The sequence below is a fragment of the Ornithodoros turicata genome, chromosome 2, assembly GCF_037126465.1.
Source record: "Ornithodoros turicata isolate Travis chromosome 2, ASM3712646v1, whole genome shotgun sequence".
In the NCBI taxonomy this organism is placed as follows: domain Eukaryota; kingdom Metazoa; phylum Arthropoda; class Arachnida; order Ixodida; family Argasidae; genus Ornithodoros; species Ornithodoros turicata.
The window spans coordinates 69,004,638-69,025,479 of record NC_088202.1 but is presented as its reverse complement, the minus strand read 5'-3'; the positions used below and the strand labels follow the sequence as shown (position 1 = coordinate 69,025,479).

The window sequence follows — 20,842 nt, the reverse complement described above, 5'->3', positions numbered from 1 at the left end:
CACTGTTTTATCTGTCTCCGTTTCTTGTGTCATTGGGTTTCTCGTGTCATTGGGATGATATTACCAGGTCTCACTGGAAGACGACGCCTGGATGAACTGTACAACAGCAGCACATTGCAACGCCCACGTGTTAGAAAACGAAATGGAGTCAAGCACAACAACGGGTTCGCTCATACTTTGGAACTTCGAGCACTACGCGACTTACAAGGTACTGCTAAGAGGCTGCAACGAGAATGGGTGCGGTTCCAACACCAGTATTGATGTGTCAACGCCGATGGAAGGTGAGAAGGCTTTCGACAACTAACACCTGGACGGCGGGAAGAGATCTCGTTAAGAAAAGCGTGAAGTCAGCCTGCTGAGTTACTCTGGCTGATTTCAGGCAGAGTCAGGCAGGGTAGTCTGGTTGACCTCTCAGATTTTTTTCGTTCCCATATACAGGGTGTTTCACCTAAAGTGATAAAAAATTCTAACTCGCGACGTACTCGCCGGAAGATTGTGGGACTTTCGGCAATTACCTTCTGGGAACTTTTGCAGCCATTTAGGAAGGCTTTGGACAATTTTCAATTGATGGAAATTAATTTTTGTCAATGGAACTTTGAATTAGAATTGGAACAAAATTGCCAAGCGAACCTCACTTTTTTTTTTACTGAAATATGAAGGCTTCTACGGATAATCGCAGACGCAACAAAAACTATGCACAGTATCGCAACAGAAATAGTAGAAAAAAATTTGTGAAAATTACGCTTTAGCCCCGCCTGCTTGATTTTCGCAAAGGAGCGAGCGCCAAATGTGCGTCTAGAGGAGGAAGTGACCCCGCCTTTTGCCTATCTTTGTGATAGGGCACCTGTTTTCTTTTCTTTCTTATAAGACGTTCGTCACCAGCACTAAGGCCAAAGCGGGGGAAAGAAAGGTAAAACAAGAGGTGGGAACACTTCCTTATCTCCACGCATCTCCCGTGCGCTCTTTGCGACAATCGAGCAGGCGGGGGTAAAGAGGAAATTTTACTAATTTTTTCCCACTATTTCTGTTGCGATACTGTGCATAGTTTTGGAGGACTTCATATTTCTGTAAAAAAAAGTGAGGTTCGCTTGGAAATTTTCAAAGTTTAATTGAAAAAGTAAACTTCCGGTAATTAAAAATTGTCCAAAGCCTTCATCAATAGTGGCAAAAGTTTCCAGATGGTAATTGCCGAAAGTTCCACAATCCTCCGGCGAGTCGTCAGTTAGAATTTTTTTTATCACGTTAGGTGAAACACCCTGTATATATTGGATATAAAATCAATATAACAATATGTATTGTATTGTGTATGTATATAAAATCCCGAACGTACTTCTTGACCCGGGTTTAGTCAGGGGTGGTAATGCAAAAACGCGCAATTTCAGTAGCGTATTTTCCATATCCGCCCCCTCGAGACGTGGTTCATATTCCTCACACATGTTGTTCATATTTCTTACACACGTCGTTCATAGTCATATAGTGCAGTGAAAAAAGAAAAGCAAACAAATCAACTCAGAAGTGGCCGAGGTTCCGTTGTGGACACTCAAAAGTAAACCCATCACAACAACACGTATGGCACGGTGTCGAAGCCGTGGGAGCGTTTTACGGCGCTGTTATTTGACGAACACACAAGGTGCGAATTATGAACCTGCGCATTTCCTACGGAGCGGCTGAGATAACGTGCCATTGAGCAGTGAAACATAATCCGCTTTCCGACTAGTTATTGGGGAGGCGATCGGTAGAAGAGGAGAAGGCTTGTCTTTCCGTCGCTCCTGTTGTGTTCATGCCACTTCATCTAGGCAGCACACATTCTATTGCTGCTTGTGTGAGGACACAACACTCTCAGTGTTCCTTTGTAAGGGCGTACAATGAACAAAGCTCATAGCACATACCGTGTGCTCTGTGCGGACTATGGTGGTAAGGACTGGACTGTTAAGAACTATGCAAAAGCTACCTAGTAGCAAAGTGGGTATTTTCTGCAACGGGACACGGGAAAAGTGGATGTAACTGTGTCGGTGGCGTAGTTAAACAGAATGTCACACTGCACTACCAGAGATGTACGGCAAATACGGTAATCAGAAATGCGAAACCGCCCAATATTCAGATGCTTCATCTGGCGGCGCAAGGCATCGCAAACTTTCGTACAACCAAAAAACGAGAATGGTAACACCTCCAGCGCGTTTCTGGAATGCAGTTCTCACATCTGTGGGAGAGCAGGATGAACAGGTAACGGCGTTCATGAAGTATACACGGCGAAAACTTCGAGGAGTGCGTGGAGGATAGTAGCCTTCCAGTGTGGAACTTTGTCCTCTTTTCTGTTTGTCATCAATCAAGGACCGTACGTGCTTCCAATTTGTGTTTTGTGAGTATGCCAAACGTTCATGCCGGTCTACGGAGCGTATCTCCTGTCTTGATGTATGGATATTTGAACTTTGTGTCGTAATAAACCTTACAAACCAGAACTTTACTATATCAAATGTAACATGAAGCCACGAAGGGATGAAACTCCGTTGTCTGCTCTCGCTGCGCCCATCACGAACAAACCACGTCAGGGGTGCGCGGAAAGCCCGAAAATGAACTTCAGCCACTTCTGAAGTGATTTTTTTTTTTCACTACACCATGTGAGCTTATTGCGAACAACATGCTTGAGTAATATGAACCACGTCACGAGTGGGCAATGTGAAAAATAAGCTACCGAATTCGAGAATGTGTAGAGCGTGTTGGTTGGGGCTGAACATTATTGAGAATGCGGAGGGACAAAGACGACACACACACGGAGGAACGCCTCCGTGTGTGTGTGTGTCGTCTTTGTCCCTCCGCATTCTCAGGTGTCGCCTTTGTTCCTCCGGGTTCTCAATCATGTTCAGCTACCGAAGTTGCGCGTTTTTGCCTTACCACACCACTCCGAACGCGCGTTAGGAAGTACGTCAGAGATGTTTCAACAACGTGTCTTATACGAATGGAAATACCATTTATAGAGTAATTGAACGATTCCACTCATCTTAACATTCTGGCAGTTACGAGAAAGCTGTTACACGCCGAAAAAGTGAGATTTTTTTTGCAGATGAGACGACTTTGCGATTTTTTATCTACACATATGCACAAGCTAGAACCTCAAAGATGGAACAAACAGTACAGCAGCACATACGCAATAAGTGTGTAAAGCATCAACGATGCCTGAACATGGTGACGAAGTGCATCGCTCGAAATATTCATCCTTGAAGATTATAAAAAAAAACAATTGTAAGATATTTTAAGCTATTTCCTCCGCCAATGTACTGCCTACCAGTGTCACGGTCCGGATGTCAGCCGGACTACCCTACATGACTCAGCCAGATATGAACCTCTTGTTGTTTCGCGCTAGCACAGAGGGCAGTGTGTGGATGTGAAAGGGGTTGAGTACACTTTGTGTACACGCGTCTATTACGCCGTTTGCTGTATAAATTAGAATGCAAATTCACGTGATTGCAAACAAGTGCATTCTATATTTATTTGGAATAAGTTGAGACCAAGTGTCGCAACTTTAGTGGCGCAAAGATATCGAAACTTTGAATATCGATAATCATCGAAACCATAAACAAAATATCGATCAAATGGATTAAAATATCTACATCTATACCGATAATTTATCGATATATTGGTGTTCCCTGAGGATTTGTATTGTTACTTGTAATATGAAGTTATGCCTTACGAATGTCTCCCCGTCCTAAGAATGTCCAAGAAAATTGCTCACCGCTTTATGTCGTCAGTGCATGGTATGCATCAGATGATGGAGTAATCCAACATGGCGAGCTTCTTCCGCGGTCCCTACCCACCCTTGCTTATTTGTGAAGCCCTCAAGTAGGGTTTCACCAGCGGCATGGCCGAGTGGGCTAAGGCGTCCGCTCGTTGGTGGTAACCAAGGTCGAGCTGTAGACTGGGAGGTGGTGGGTTCGAATCCTACCACCGGCTGTGCTGTCTGAGGTTTTCCCTGGGTTTTCCGAAGACTTTCCAGACGAATGTCGGCACAGTTCCCCTTGAAGTCGGCCCGGGACGCATACTAATCCCCCTGTCTCCCACTCCTTCCTGCTGTCCTCTCTCCGTCTGTCCACGTCTGTACGCCGCTCATAGCCACAGTTGCTTCGCGGCGCTAACACGCAATCAAAAAAAAAAAAATTAAGTAGGGTTTCAATCACTTTACCCAATCTCGTAAGTGATACCATCCCAAGGTCTGCAGGCGCTGAAATTATTCGCGGTATCAGGGTCGTGGTTCAAACCGCCAAGACCAATGTCCAGTCTGACAGGGAAAAAAAAAGTAGTTGGCGAAATACGCCGGCTAAGCCCATTGTTTTAAGGCCAGCACAATGTGCAGAAGTTATAGCGGCTCTATATAAGGCGCTCAGTCGGATATGCGTATAACATAACGACCAGCTTAGGTCTAAATCTATTCTCAATTATTGTTATAATGCTTATTCTAACAAATTACTCCTGCCTCCACAGAAAATTCGCGACAGGGCAATATAACCATGCAGTAGAATAGAATCCTGCTTACTACCAACAACATATGATACACATACATTTTACTTTCACTCACTGACGGGAAATTGTCCCCCTACCGACTCCCCAACTGGAAAGACCCCAACGGAGGCTAGCAGAAACTTTGGCATGCTTGTGAAAGTCTATAGAAATGAGGAACACACCATACAACCAGATAGACTTGCCGCGAACGCCGTAAAGGGAAACCTTGGGCAACTACGGTGTGTGTGCTGTAAAGGTCAGTCACATTTTTAACCTGCTTGATGGACAGACTTCCGCTGCTTCACAGTGAAGAATTTATGCTAGAGAAACGTACGAGAAAATCGTGGTTACCATACACTGCGTAACAAAATAAATATGACTACGCAAATTTTCGTCTCCCTGCATTTCCTATGGTCTATACGGGTGTAAAATGGCGATCTGCCGATCGTTGCCTGTAACTACCGCCTAGAGGCGCTGGCGATTTCGGTTTCCACATCGCTAGTGACCTCAGGCAGCAGCTACACACAACCCACACAACCTTCGCCAGACCGCCATCGCCGTCCATCCGTCTGTCTGTCTAACTAACTACCCAAGCAGCACACAATATTGGGCCCATATTGACTGGTCATTTGCGATACGGGTCCAATATGGGACCCGTTTCGCCAAGAATTTCAGCCGATATGGGGAAAATCCTGGAAATATGGGCCCCGTATTGCAGCGTACACCCCATATTGACTGAACAGAAAATGGTACGTATCCGTGTTGCACAAATGCCCAAGCAGCACGGCAAGATTGAACGTTGAAGCGTGTGAAATACCCAATTCACTACATCGTTACATCTAACAACTTCCCGCAGATGATACACATTGTTCGAAACAGTCAACGTACATGGCAATCCCAATGTAACGTCGCTAGAATTCGACAACTCAACCTTCCACGTCTTGAAAGTCGCCGCCATCTTCCTTCGCGATACCAATGCCAATCGGTCGAGCCGACTGAGAGCAAGCGGGTTGTTTGAGCCCCCAAGGTCGCCATTTTTTCATGTATTTGTTCCTATCTCGATGCGTGAAATGCCGGAGGCCGCCCTTGGATACCCCATTGTTACCAGACGTTGGCTTGCGTTTGATTGTAGCGCGCTAAAGATCCAGTTGAAGCACAATCCAAGCCAGGCCAAGTCACCGAAGGAGAAATGGACGACTGCGCCTGCGCGCCTGCGGCGCCTGGTACGACAGGTACGCCATCTGATGCACGCAGCCGTGCACTTCCTGCACCTCCGATCGCTCAATACGTTTAGAAACGGGGCCAAAAAGTGGAACACGACACAGAAAGTTGTTATACGCGTTTTATTTGGACATATAAAGACTAGATTCATTCGCAGGAACAACAAAAACATTTTGCCGCTAAACTTAGCGCGCTGAAGTGATCCGGAACGGCAACAGTGGGGTATCTAGTGGCGGCCTTCTTCATTGCACGCTTTTCCGGGGTGATTTTGGGGGTTTGAGCGAAATCACGCGTCCTACAACTAATGCGCATGCGCGACAGCGGGATCGGACGTTTGATACGCGCTAAAATGTCGCTGGTTCCCCTAATGACAACGGAATTGCGGCCGGTCAAGTAAAAAAAAACAAACAAAATGTTTGATAGGAAGGGATGGCTCTTGTGTAAAGCTAGGTGCTTTCAAGTTGCTGCAAGCAGTGTGAGTTGCTCTGGCGTATGTCCGTCACCGTCACGAAGGTGTTTCGCTCCTTTGTACTCTCGGAGCGGGTTGGAAACTTTTAGTTCATAGAATAATGCATGATGAAGGGATCCCGATTATTATTACACGGACTCCCCGTTGGTGTTATCACAGAAATATTGGCCATATTGGCGCAAAATGGGCTTGCCAATATGGGCAGCCGATATTGTTCCAATATGGAGCCTGGTTGCACTCCCCATATTGGTCCAATATTGGCAATCTTGGCAACCCCTATGGGTCCAATATTAGACAAATATTGGCGTGCTGCTTGGGTAACTAACTAACTAAAATTAAATAAAGTCACAAGCAATGTACAAGCGATGTCAGCGAAACAATATACAAAATGAATGAGAGGCTCGTCCGCGAAGATGCTTACGTAGCGATGTGTAATTCGTGAATGAACCGTACAGACTGAACAGTCACAGTGTTGACTGAATAGGACTGAACGGACAGAACGGTCACTTGTTTGAACTGAATGAACTCGTTCCCCAACTATCAAAGTAATCCTTCACGAGTCCAGTTCACCTCCACCTCTCTTCCGATCGAGACAGCGGGTAGGAGGACGGCGCCATGTACTTTCTGCTATCTAAAGCAATAAAAGCAGTAACAGTGCATGGTTGTCTCTCCCCGAGCCGTGCCCTAAGCACACTTCGTGTTGCCATATCTACTGAAATTTCAGTAGGTCTACTGGATTTCAAGTGGGCCTACTGAAATACTAAAAAAAAAGATCAAAATGCGCTTAAATGTACTGAAGTTTTTGCCTGAAACATGGTTTTACTTAACAAATTCTAATTCACATTTTCTGACACTAGCCGCGTTTACATAAATGCGACAGAAGTGCATCGACTCGACTCAAATTGTCGCGTCGAACGTGCTCATGTAAGCGGTCAATCCGCTAGGATAGCGCATCGAATTCAATCCGCCTGACAGACGTGGCTCGAGGCGGTAGATGTGCATTGAAAACACGTTTGCTGCGGGACGAAGAAGTTCACGTGCCTGCGGGGTAGATTGTGTGTACGAAGATGATGATCTTGAGAAATAGCAACGGAAACAACAGCTCTGGAAGTGCAGGGCTCACTCAGAATAGTAAGTCCGTATTTTGCTTCCGAGCCCACGCTTCGAAGGCCCTCCTGCCAGCGTTGAGTAGGAAGTATGTCACGAAGGGTCTCAAGCACTCGGGCGGTTGTCGTCTTCCATGCACCCAAATGGATCGGGAGCGCGAAAAGCTACTCGGTGTCTCTCACACTCCCGTGTGCGCGAGCGGCGCCTTCTGTCGGGTTAAGTGAGTGGAATCTGGAAGACTCACGCTCCGGGGCACCAACTTAACGCACCCAATGTTTGTTCTTGTGACGCGTTCGCTGCCAGACACGCTTGCCGCTCTTCTTCCCTTCCGTTCGCGTGTGTTCTGGAGTCGTGGGGCGTGCACTCTAAAAACAGCAGTTCACCGCATAGCAAGCTGTGTGCCAACCGTTGCCAAGAATGATAGAGTTATCGCTTTGCGCTCCCGCAGGTAAGCTGGATGAAGGCAACAGACGTTTGCTGTCGCTAGGAATCGTATGTTTCTCGCTGCATTACCCTGACCTGCGTTGCCCGTCATTTTGGAGGTGTTCTAGGTTGCCGGGAATGTTGATATTTCAGATGCTTTTGGTGCTTGTGTTGCCAACCGTTTTCAACCGTAACTGGCGGGTTAAGGGAGCTCTATCTATCGTGTTCTTCTCCTGTGCCTCAGCAACCAAGCGTTCGCTCGTTATGTACGATTTGGGAGGATTTATGAGACTGTTGTTAAATGTTACGCTGACTCTGTCAGTTCGAAGAATCCGCGGTTGTGTTGTTCGTGTTCTGTTTTCCACATTCATTTCACCTTCCTCGAGAAATTCCACGTTGATGTAAGCAATTGTCGCGCCAATATTATTGAATAAACACAGAAGAAGGCGTTCCTGTACCTGTCTGCGTGGCCAGCCTATATCATCCATGTGTATATGGCGTCGTGTCTCCTGTATCGAGCAACTGGAGCCGGTGGCGTCGTCCGGTTACGTTTGCCTGGCGTGAAAATTTTCAGACCTTCCGTAGCAGCGGAATAGCGTCGGGTGAAGGATTTCGACGTATTCTGGCCCACGTGGTTCATTTCAAATTTGCTGCCGTGTCTGTTGCTCTCATAATCGGCATTAAATTTGCGGTATCCATCTTTAGCTTTCTCGTGCTTATTAAAGTGCCACTACGGACTAAATCTCGTGTCTTCAGAGCCCTACGAAAGTTATGTTATTGAAAGTTTCTTGTCTCACTTTACATTCCTGCAAAATATTTTGGCTCTACGTGACGCGAAAGCTAACGAAAATGTTTGAGAACTGTGACGTCATGTTAGGCTCCGACGGAGCGCCCGGCTCTCATCTGACAACGTTATTGCACTTCGCGTCTTCCGGGGGGCTCACTTTTTGCACTCCGTTAGCGGAGCCCCACGTGACATATACTCCGAGCGCTCCGACATTCGAGAACACACAAGGAGGGAGAAGACATCCCTCGGATTTCTCCCGCTTTCGATCAGCGTCACGTGTTCTCCACCACGTGACCTTCCCCGGACGCCAGCGTCGTTGCCAGGAGACGAGTGCCCTCTCTAGAGCATGACATCATAGCAATTTGTGGGCTTGTGATTACGTCACCCGCTCCTCGCGTCATCGAAACTTGCGGAGGCTCAGCAGATTTTCAAAAATTGACAGAAATGCACAGCGTTCGTAAATAGGATTGAAATTTTGCGTATAGAATCCTTGGGGCACCTTCTTTTCATGGACTAAATAAAGTAAACGCTGTTTTCCGAGTCCGGAGTGGCACTTTAATAGTGTATCGTGTTGTGCAACCGCAGAAGCTGAACTTGCTAGGGCAACTCAGCTCCAACCATGCCTCCAAAGGCTGAAACACCAGGTGTATCAATCACATGGTGGTAGACGTCACGTAGAGGTGAATGAATGAACTTTTTTTTTAAACAAGTCACTGAGGTTAACTGAACTAAACGAACTAGTTCATCAAATTGGACTGTTTTGCCCATCACTAAATTGCTTAATGCTATGCGACAGAGCTTGCAGACAACGATATCTGTATCATGATCGCCTGGCGACATGAACATCTCGAAATCCGGATATTCCTTCACGTAGTTGCCAGGCGAGATTTCATTTGCTCCCCTTCTTTCTGGACCCGTGGCAACAACACCTGTCCTTTCAAGAAGATAAGTTGCATGTCACCTGTGCTCCCTTGCCCCCTTTGAGGAGAAGGGAGCCACGACTCAAAGAAAAAGGGGAAAGAAAATGCCCGATGACAACGTTTTCCAAGCAAACCTGGGAAATGGGTGACATTACTAGAGAGAGGATATTTTGGCATTAAGAGGGGAGCGCTCGTGACCGCATAGCACGCAGTATGCCAATCATAATCGCAGATGATATGGCTCTGTCCCCTGATAAGCTGAGAATGGGGTGCGCACCTTTTTTGTATCATCTTTCGTTCCCATCAGAAGACAAAACAATACAATTCTGAAGGTTGGTTGGCCTAGAACGATTTATGCGACGAAGACCGCTACCTGTTAGTGCCTAAAAATCCGCTCTGTAGAAATAACTTCAAAATACCCTCACGTATAGTGCACTCATTAGATATCTACGGCACCCTATTCAGTCACTCCAGTATCAAGGTGCCCCTAGGCAAAGACGCAGTTCACTTGCATTCCACAGACCTTTCTCGCGTTATTCGGTGAAAGAGTGTTGTACAGTTGATTTGGTTCGAGACCTCCACCCTTTCTTGTCGCGGAGGGCTAACACGCGACAAGGCACCTGTGATGCCAGGCAATGTCCACGAAAGCAAACTAACCCAGTCAGCCGGGATCAGGGCATGGCTTTTCTTGCTGAGCTCTCGATTACTGGATCCCCTATAAGCGGAGTTTTTCGGATAAATCCGAATTGCGCTAAATTTTTACCCTTGTTTTCGTATTTTTTCGAAAGGCCGGAACTCCACTTCGCGAGAGCATCAATTGTCCCTGTTGTCGAGAGAAGAGACTGTCAAGTGTACTGTAGATTCATAAAACTGAACTTCACCACACAACACGTCCTAGCCAACCATCATTCGAGAAACATAGTTCGTTCTCTTGATATGTTGACAACGGGGGGGCCTCCGTCTTTTTGTAACACTATGCAGGTCATGATAATTTTCAGAAAAGGCGTACGCCCAGCGATTTCCGCGAATCTGGACTGATGACGGGGCCATTCTCTGCAATGGTTGGCCTTCAACGTGCTATGTGGCGAAGTTACGTGTTAAGAGTGAATAAGTGCAGCCAGTAGAGGATTCACGAACTTCACCTTCAGGTTCTACATATGGCGTTTGTAAACGGTGACATCGTATCCTCGAGTTTGAAAGAAATGAAAAAGCAGGGTGACGAAACATATAGACACACTCAAAAACCTGCACAGTAAACTTTTTTACACTGTTTTGGTGTAAATGGCTTGTCCCATGGCGCACACTTTTTGGTGTTGCCTTTACACTCAATTGATGGGTGTTTTTAAAACACCCTTTAGTTAATTAAGTGTATTCCTAATAAAACATTCTTATAATGGGCGTTTAAAAACAAAGACACCCTTAAAACGGGAGTATTCTATTTAAAACACCTTTTATGATGGAATTGTTTTCTGACAAATATTCCCTCTCAAATAGCTAGTGTAATACAAGCTTCTGCGGCAGCATGCCGAGAGCAGTGGCCGAGACATTGGCAAGCACCACCCTGAACATGGCAGACTTCCAGCCGTGGTTCCGTCGTTGAACCTAAACCGGAGCGCAATGCGTCGCAGGCACGCCTTAGCTTGGCTTGGCTTGGCGCGTTAGCTTGGCAACACTGTGGAACCAACGTGGGCACACACATTAGCATATAGTGGCGTACCGGATGGATCATATACTGAAATACAATTTGTTGGGGCACGTTCGTTACATGTCGTAGGGCGGGAAACATTTGTAACAGTGACCGGAATGCGTTTTTGCAATTCCTAACTTCCCAGCTAAATTCCTAACATCCTTCCCTGTCAAGTACTGTGTTTTTAACTCAGGTTATCCTCTATAATGTGATTACTTGCTGAGCGGAGCTGTGAAACCAGCATAATTTTTCTCAAGAATTAAAACACCATTTGTAACACCATATTCCCAATTCAAATTAGGTGTAAAAAAAGTGTATTTCGACGTAAACACCTGTTTCAACACCCCACTTTACATCCTCAATGATCGACATTAGAGGAAACGTGGTGTATGTCGATATTACACCTTTAGTAATGCTCTTCTTCCACCCTTTGCGGGATAGAAAATGGTGTTTTTTTATTTATAAAAATACACATTTTTTGAGCAAATAAAGGTCTAAAAGGATTTGCTGTGTGCAAAGACAATTTTTAAAACTTGTCTTTGGTGGTTTATGGACCTGTCGTATGTGTTTCGCTCTCCTGTTTCCTCAGACTCACGTAGACCAGGTAGCTTTCACTCAACTATTATGTTCATGTTGCCTTAATATTGTCCGTCTTCGTGGCAGCATCCAGTGCTCCAGTGAATCTGAGTGTGGAACAGCTCACACACGGGACAGCGCTGGTGAGATGGGAGAGGCCATTGCAGCCCCGTGGCCCTCTTGACGGTTACGTTGTCTCCTGGATATGTGACGAGGAAACGACTAGAGAGGCCATTGTAACAGATGTACAGTTTCTCATCCCCGGTAAGAACACCCTCTAGAAAGTGTTGAGGGGTAACTCAACCACATTTTACTGCATTAAGCACTCGCCCTGAGTGAATTGTTCACGTGTCACACATACTCTAATGAAAGGCGAAAGATTTTAAATTCCGGCAAAATATCCTAATAAACCTTACCAAAACTTGTACCACGTGTGACGGACTCCTCGTAGGTATGCCTACGTGCAAATAGAGAGGTGATCATAATGAGATGCCAGCCCACAATACTAACACGATAGCTTTACAAACGACTACCGTATAGGTACATCCCAGAATTTATCGGGCAACGGAATATCACGTGAGAGTGTCCCCACCAAGAGATCATCCGTGTGCGTTGACAATACTTTGAAACTGCGTAATCAGCACGATATCAATAAAAAAAAGACAAAGCATTAAAAGGCTTTCGATAATATTTGAATGGCACGCCAAAAAGAGTTTCGCAAAATTTTGGCGCTCGCGCTAGTCCCATAAACCACCGACATTTAAACATGTCTGCAAACTCTCTAAAGATGCAAAGTTTTCCTCCCTCTGCCGTTGGGTCTTATTTCGAGCGACAGTGGAGGGACAGCACTAGCAAGAGACAGTAACAACACTAATTATTATACTCACCTCCATCCTCACTTTCGTATATTTGTCTCACCTACATTTCCCGTAGCTCTGGAGACTGAAACGTGTCAATCGCCGAGAAAGTCAGACAGTGACGGCAATGCACCTTTCGATTCCTGGTCGAGTGGGCTAGCCACTACACTACGCTGACAACATGTGATTCGACGGGAAACCATATTGAAATACAGTGTTCGCCTACATAAACTTCCTGGCTTGTAACGAAGATAAAACAAATAGAAACGGTGTGGGAAAGCTCAAGTAGATGTTAGAGGACGTATTATGTATCAAAATTTTATGTCGATACTGCCACTTGGTCCGTTTCTCTGCGGATAACTCGTGAAAATTAAAAAAAACCGCCGCTACCTAACATTTCCAATCGACTATACCTGTGTTTCAGCGCCTTCCGTCAGATGGCGAAACGGTTGTTGGCAAAACGCGGCGTTGCAGGCGATATCGAAACCAAGTGAAAGTGGAACTGGATGTAGAGGACTACTATGCGAAGTCGTCTGCAACGGCGCGTTCGACAAATTTTGGGCCATAATACGTCCTCTAACATCTACTTTAGCTTTCTCTTTTAGCTTTCCGACACTGTTTTTATTTGTTTTATCTTCGTTATAAACCCCGAAGTTTATCTTGGCGAACCCTGTATTTCGTGTTCTTAGGCACCTTGAGGCTTGTGTTGTCTTCGTCTCTTTGTGTTTCCCAGACTCAGAACAGTTACTTTCCATCATGTTCTCTCTGGTGACTGACATTCTTTCTTTTACAGAGTCGTTGATTGGCCAGAACTGCTCAGCATCTGTTGTGGCCTACCATATCACTAAGAGAGGCCATCAGCTGCGCGGAACTGAGGCGAACATAGACTTCGAAACGAACAACACCACTGAAAATCCCGGTCTGTAGTCCAGTTGGGAGAACACACAGTGCCCGAATAAAGGAATATATTGTCCACATATTTTTTTTCCTAAGCGGACATTGCCTTGGCTTCTGTACTCTATTTGCAGAAGTTTCGATTGTCACAGTAAGAAGTTCGTGACAGAAGTTTGATAAGCTCGCTGCTCGGCGGTACATAATTTACGTAAATCCGAACATACAGCCTTCCCGTAAACGTATTTCCAAAACACATAGCGCTCAGCGGGTGAGACTCCTTCTCGTCCTCTGCTGCGCCAGGATCACAAGGCGCATCCGGCTGTTCGCACGGCCATTGATGCGTTGGAGGCAGGCCGCTTCGCTCATTGCCGCGCAAGACTGCAGCAATGACCATAGAAATCATAAGCAATATATCCTAGAAGAAAAGATCCGCGCGGAAAAGCGAGGGACGCTCCACATTGTAGCAGCCAGTGCTTCTGCAAGTATACAAACGTTCCGCGCTGAACGCCGCCGTCATGCCGTGACAACCTAATTTCACGAAAGTAGTATAGAAGGTATGAGAAATACAGGCGAGTTACAGGCGCGTTTATTGACCCCTGTGCCGATATATATATGAAAATCGGTTGCATATGTTTTGTTCCAACATGGCACTGCTTTTAATTATTCAATTTCTTATTAACTGAATAGAATAGACGTACGGAAATAATGAGAAACAACACTATCAACAGGTAGCATTAATAAAGAGCCAAACATGCGCATCATCCAACACGTAAACAACAGAGGAAAATAGTCTATCATTTTAACTATCATAAAATCATCTTCGTGACTTAATCTAATCGAACACTATACAATTTTCATTCTAAAAGACACTATAACCCTTGATGGAGGCATCCAACACACAGAAAATATGCATGTTTTCCATCTCGGTTTTCATCTTTTCCTCAAAGCCGGGAGACTTTATCTCTCTATCTATACGACCAAAGCGAAGCGAAGCAACTGCGCACGCTTTATCAGTCCAAGGGTTGTGGGGTAAAGCACTATTCCTTCTTTCAGCAAACAGGACGCTCTCATGGTCAGATAAGATACTACAAAGGTGATATATTTTATTGCCCAATTATTGCAAATAGATGTTGGTATTATTTGCGGGGATCACTATCTTTTCACATTCTTTCATTGAAACAGAAGTCTTTCTTTAAAGTGGATGACAAGTCGGCTAAGTTTGTACATAGGCGATATTTTTTATTGAACATGTAGTGAAAGTCCAAATTATTCAATGATAGAAAGAATACTCAATCAAAAACGAAAACAAATTTAATGATACATCAATTTTGTTTGTAATATCTTGCAACAGAAAGGTCTATATAGATGAACCATACAGAAACATAATATGTGAAATGCAACTCAGAAATATGAGGCATTCCCAATTCAGAGATTACTTTTACTAATGTCAATCGAGTGAACATTTGAAACAAATACAAGACCATAATTATTTCAGGCAGTAACTTTCTAAGCAAGCGAGAAATATTTAAAAGTTTCCTACAAAGGGAATCAACAGACACAACTAATACATCATGCATTCATAATTCCCAACTCACAGAATATCAATCGAGTGAATACCTGAAACAAAGTCAAAGCAATAATTAATTCAGACAAATCATTTCTAGGCAAGCAGCGTGAATACACCACCCAATCTGTACAGAAACTTGTCTCTTTCAATGAATAAACAGGATCAACTAGTGGGTTCAAGCGATAGAGTGAGTGATGAAACCGACGACCCCAACACCAGCATCAAGTTAGGGAAGGGAGGATTCTAGCGCGGTCTTGTACATAGAATCATCGAAAGCACATGTTTTACACATCAGATCTTTTTGTAAATCAGGTTCCATAATTCTCACGGCAACACGAGCGGAATCTTAATAACATTCTAAACCAGATAGCATAATAATTTTTTAAACAAGAAAATGAGCACAGATATGCTTTTAATTAAGTGTGGAGGCACACTCGAAAATAGAACAGACAATTGCTCAATATTAAAGAGATTGACAGATTTGTACTTGTTACCATAAGTCATGGGAAGATGTGATAAAGAACTGCTTCGAAAATTAAGAGCCGCGAAACGATTCCATTATCACTGCATTTCAATACGTCCTAGACATGGTTGTATTCGGAGATATGGTACAAACTACAGAATTGAAGGTGCAAGAATCCACAATAACTATAAAAATATTTGCACGTCAACATCGGAAAGGCCACTGGGATGGATGGCGGAGTTTCTGAGGGTTGCTAACGATGAATTGAAATACACTAGACCAGACGTAATTGTAATCATTGCAATGGGCATTACATTCATCAAGAAAGCAGTGAGATCAAATTATCATATTGTCACGAAGCGAAATGGGCCGGCGAGTCGTCGAATAAACAGCTAACGGTTTATTAACCTACTTGGTAGCAAAAGCACAAGAGTGATAGCTCTGTGAACACAACTGAGTCCAAAGGAATGAATGCTCCAGCTTGGAGCGCACAAGCATTTAAGCATCGCGCCGAAAAGTCTAGGAACAGCACGTGCGTTTGCCAGTGAGTATGCAATTTGTCTGGAAGCTTCTTGCTTCTTCTTCAGCATGCGCCGGGATGAGATGTACCGTTTCGTGCCTGCCCTGGAAGTTTCTCGATGATGATTCGTGGCATTGCCCGCTCCGTAGACGTGGCATCGTCTCGATGCCGTTTCTTCTCCTTTCTTTTTTTTTTTTTTTTGTCGTGTTGTTTCCTTCCAGCCAGTCTTCAGCGCTACCTGCTGTAGTACGGCTTGAGTCGAACGACGTGAACTATTTCAGTCCTCGGGGGTCGTCGAGAGGGAACGCTGCCCTCAGGTACCACTTCGTAATCCAGGTCTCCAATGCGTCCTTCCAACTGCGCTTCAGTAGCTTCTCGCTCAGGCCTCGTCGTCGAATCGGCGTCCAAACCCGTACCAAGTCGCCTGGACTGAAGCGTACGTCTCGTCGGCGCAAATTGTATCTTTTTTCATCGACGCGTTGTTGTTGACCAATGCGTAGTCTGGCCAGCTGGCGGGATTCTTCTGCTCGCTGTGTGAAGTCCAGAGCGTCGTTTTCCACATCACTGGGTTCGTGGGGCAGCATCGCGTCCAGCATAGTCGATGCGTCATGGCCGTGTGCAAGGCGGAACGGTGTGAATCCCGTTGTTTCCTCGACAGCCGTGTTATAGGCGAACGTGACGTAAGGCAGTATTTCGTCCCATGTCTTGTGCTCGACGTCGACGTACATCGAAATCATGTCGGCAAGGGTTTTCTTTAGGCGTTCGGTGAGCCCGTTCGTCTGCGGATGGTACGACGTTGTCCTCCGGTGAGCGGTGTGGCTGAGTCGAAGGATTTCTTGTGTTAGCCTGCTTGTAAATGCCGTTCCCCTATCGGTGATTAAGGCGGTCGGAGCTCCGTGCCGTAGTACGATGTTCTCGATGAAGAACTTCGCCACTTCTGTTGCTGTGCCCTGTGGAAGTGCCTTAGTCTCAGCATAGCGTCTCAGGTAGTCGGTGGCGACGATTATCCAACGATTTCCGGAAGACGAACGTCCCAACGGGAAGGGCCCGAGTAGATCCATCCCAATCTGCTCGAACGGCGCCGACGGCGGTGCGATTGGCTGAAGGTACCCAGAAGGTCGTACCGGCGGCGTTTTTCGTCGTTGGCATTCCCGGCACGTCCTTACGTAGTGGTGTACGGTCTTGGCCAGTTTTGGCCAGTAGTATTTTTCCCTTATACGGGCCAGTGTCCGGCTGTATCCCAAATGACCTGATGACGGTTCGTCGTGGCAGGATTCAAGAATCTCGATGCGCATGTCCCCCGGCACAACGAGAAGCCACGTAGCGCCTTGTGGTGCGTGGTTTTCTTTGTAGAGGACACCATCACGTAGGGAAAAACTTGGGAGTGATCTTCTGAAGATGGGAGGAACATTGTCAGCGCGGCCCTACAGAGTGTCGACGAGTGTCTTCAATTCGGGGTCGTTGGACTGCTTGGTAGACATGGTAGTCGCGCTCATTAGACCGAGGAAGGCGTCGTCGTCCTCGAGGCTGTTGTCCTGTCGTTGGAGTGGTTCTCGGGACAGGCAATCGGCGTCGTTGTGTTTTCTTCCTGACTTGTAAGTGACGGTTACGTCATACTCCTGTAATCGGAGGCTCTATCTCGCTAGGCGTCCGGACGGGTCCCTTGAACCAGCCAGCCAGCACAGAGAATGGTGGTCTGTTACCACCTTGAACGGCCGTCCGTACAGGTAGGGACGCAACTTTGTGATGGCCCATATGAGTGCAAGGCACTCTTTTTCGGTCGTCCAATAGTTCTTCTCTGCCTTGGTTAGCGTTCTGCTTGCGTAAGCGATGACACGTTCGACGCTGTCGTGAAGTTGAACGAGCACGGCTCCTAGACCATCGTTGCTTGCATCGGTGTGTATTTCTGTTTCGGCGTTTGGATCGAAGTGGGCAAGCACGGGTGCGGTCTGTAGACGCGTCTTCAATTCATCAAACGCCTGTTGCTGGGCTTCACTCCAGATAAACGTGGATCCGTTCTTCGTGAGGGCATTCAGGGGTGAGGCAATTCTTGAAAAGTTCGGAATGAACCGTCGGTAATAGGTGCAAAGGCCAAGAAAGCTTCGAACGTCTTTCACGTTAGAAGGAACAGGGTAATTTGCGATGGTCGCCGTTTTCTCGGGGTCGGGGCGTACGCCGTCGCCGCTCACGAGATGACCGAGAAATCTGAGTTCCCCGTAGCCGAATCGACACTTCTGAGGCTTCAACGTCAGCCCTGCAGTTCTGATAGCCTCGAGGACTTGCTTTAGCCGTTCAACATGTTCTTCGGATGTTCTTGCGAAGACGACAACATCGTCGAGGTACACCATGCAGGTTTGCAACTTCAACCCGGCGAGAACTGTATCCATAACACGCTGGAACGTCGCTGGTGCTGTGCAAAGGCCGAAAGGCATAACCTTGAATTCGAAAACTCCATCCGAAGTGACGAAGGCAGTCTTCTTACGGTCCCGTTCGTCGACTTCAATTTGCCAGTACCCTATCTTGAGGTCCATGGAAGAGAAAAATTTTGCGTTTTGAAGGCGATCGAGCGTGTCGTCGATGCGCGGTACCAGGTAGACGTCCTTCTTCGTTATCTCATTGAGTTTCCGGTAGCCGACGCAGAAGCCCCCCCCCCCCCCCCCCCCCCGTGAGTGTTCCGTCCTTCTTCTTCACTAGTACCACCGGCGATGCCCACGGACTGGTCGGCGGCTGGATAATGTCATCTCTTCGCATCTCTTCTACTTGCGTTCGGATCGGTTCTCGCTCTTTGCAGGAGACCCGGCACTGCATGCAGTGAATTGGACGGGCCTTTTCGTCGACGATGATGCGGTGCTTCGCAGTGGGCGTTTGTCTTACTTTAGACGATGCAACGAAGCAGTCACTGAAATCGTTGAGCATCTGGAGAAGGGTTTGCTTTTGAGTTGTATTGAGTTGAGGGTTTACGTCGAAATGTCCGGCCTCGTGTTCCGTGGTGACCGCGATGCGAGCAGTGTCCATCAGGCAAACATCCGTGGTGGAGTATTGGTCTACAATGACGGCTATCTTCGTGCCGTTCGCCAGGTGTTGTGGCTCCGGGCGAAAATTTGTGACCAGGAGTTCGAATATTCCGTTTCTTACGGGCACAATTCCTCTCGCTATCCCAATTCCACGTTCGAGGAGAAGTTGCGGGTTGTCTTCAGCCCGCAAGCAGCCAGTCGGTGCTCTGTCGCACGTAGCGGTCACAAGGACTGACGACAAGGGAGGCAGGTCAACGTGATGAGTCGTCACGGCCGTTACGTCCGTGTTTGCGCGTTCCTCCGGGGTTATTCGTGCCCACCACTTGTCTTCTGCTATTTCCGGCGATTTAAAAGAGATAACTGCATTTGTGAAGTCGATGATTGCTTCGTTTTCGACTAGAAAGTCCATTCCGAGTATTACATCCCGTAGGAAGTTCGGCAAGACGGCAAAGCTGACGACGTGCTGGATGTCACGCACTGGTATGACTGCCGTGCATCGGCCAGTCGGTGTTACGACGTGTCCACCAGCAGTGCCGATGTGAGGCTCATCCCACTTCGTTTGCACCTTGCGAAGCTTCTTAGCCAACCTACCACTTATAACAGAGTCGTCGGCTCCGGTACCGATTAACGCAATCATCTCATGGCCGTCAATGAGTATTTTCAGGTTAATGGTAATTTTTCGAGCGTCGTGTTGGTGCTGCGTTGCTGTTCGTCGAGTTGGAGGAATTGTAACTTATCGTCGGTCCGCAGCTTCACCTCCCGCAGCTGCAGTCTTCAGTTTTCCCGGTTAGGGCTGCGCCACACAGGTCGTCTTGCCGGTGACGGTGAACGTGCTCTTCCTGGCGACCTGCTGCGGTGGGGGACGCTCGGGGACAGGTCGCGTCGCGAGCCAGCAGAAGCATTCTGCTGTCGTAGATAGTCTTCGATTGCGGCGGGGCGACTACCGCGCTGGGGGCGGGGGGTGTTGGGTGAAAAACCGGGAAGGCCGAGGCGTCGGTAGGGACATCGGCGATAGACGTGATTGGCCTCTCCGCAGTGGTAACAGAGCGGTCTGAAGTCCGGAGTCTGTCAAACGTCCGTTTTGCGAAACGGCTGAGAGTGTGGCGGGACGCTCGGAGTAGGTTGGACAGGCCGAGGAGGCGTCCAACGGTTTCCGTAGTACGACGGACGAGTAGGTGGCACCTGTCTCAGAGCGGCGGCGTAGGTTGGTCTCGGTACTTCGGCGTGCAGGGGCTATGGGCTTGGCAACAGGTTGCGCCACTTGGGTACTGGTCTCCGCAGTCACCTTCTTCTTGCGTTTAGGGGGTTCTAATGGACTGAATTCTGCAGGCAGACCAAGCTGTCTTCTGCTTTGTCACAGTTGGTCTTCCAGGCCGTTGGACAAGGGATGCCCCGCAGCTCCACCAGAAATGTCACGAAGCGAAATGGGCCGGCGAGTCGTCGAATAAACAGCAAACGGTTTATTAAACTACTTGGTAGCACAAGCACAAGAGTGATAGCTCTCTGAACACATCTAGCCCGCCATAACACAACTGAGTCCAAAGGAATGAATGCTCCAGCTTGGAGCGCACAAGCGTCGCGCCGAAAAGTCTAGAAACAACACGTGCGTTTGCCAGAGAGCAGGCGATGTGTCTGGAAGCTTCTTGCTTCTTCTTCAGCATGCGCCGGGATGAGATGTACCGTTTCGTGCCTGCCCTGGAAGTTTCTCGATGATGATTCGTGGCAATATAGAAGCAGTCTATATCGCACGATTCATTACGGATTTGTTGAAATTACACCTAACCGTTGACATGGAAAGTACATAAAAATCTTATCAAGTGATACGTTCCATTACCACTGCTAC

At 47.0% G+C, this 20,842-nt stretch overlaps 1 protein-coding gene across 2 annotated transcripts in view; it reads left to right on the top strand.

Moving 5' to 3' along the window:
* LOC135385531 (uncharacterized) overlaps positions 1-13,516 on the top strand; it is a 126,223-nt gene extending 112,707 nt beyond the window's left edge. For both annotated transcript variants that reach the window (XM_064614892.1, XM_064614893.1), the window contains 3 exons: positions 68-281; positions 11,772-11,948; positions 13,335-13,516. In XM_064614892.1, coding sequence (XP_064470962.1) covers positions 68-281; positions 11,772-11,948; positions 13,335-13,468 — 525 coding nt within the window. In that variant the 3' untranslated portion in view covers positions 13,469-13,516. The remainder of the gene's footprint in view (positions 1-67; positions 282-11,771; positions 11,949-13,334) is intronic.
* The last annotated feature ends 7,326 nt before the right edge of the window (positions 13,517-20,842 follow it).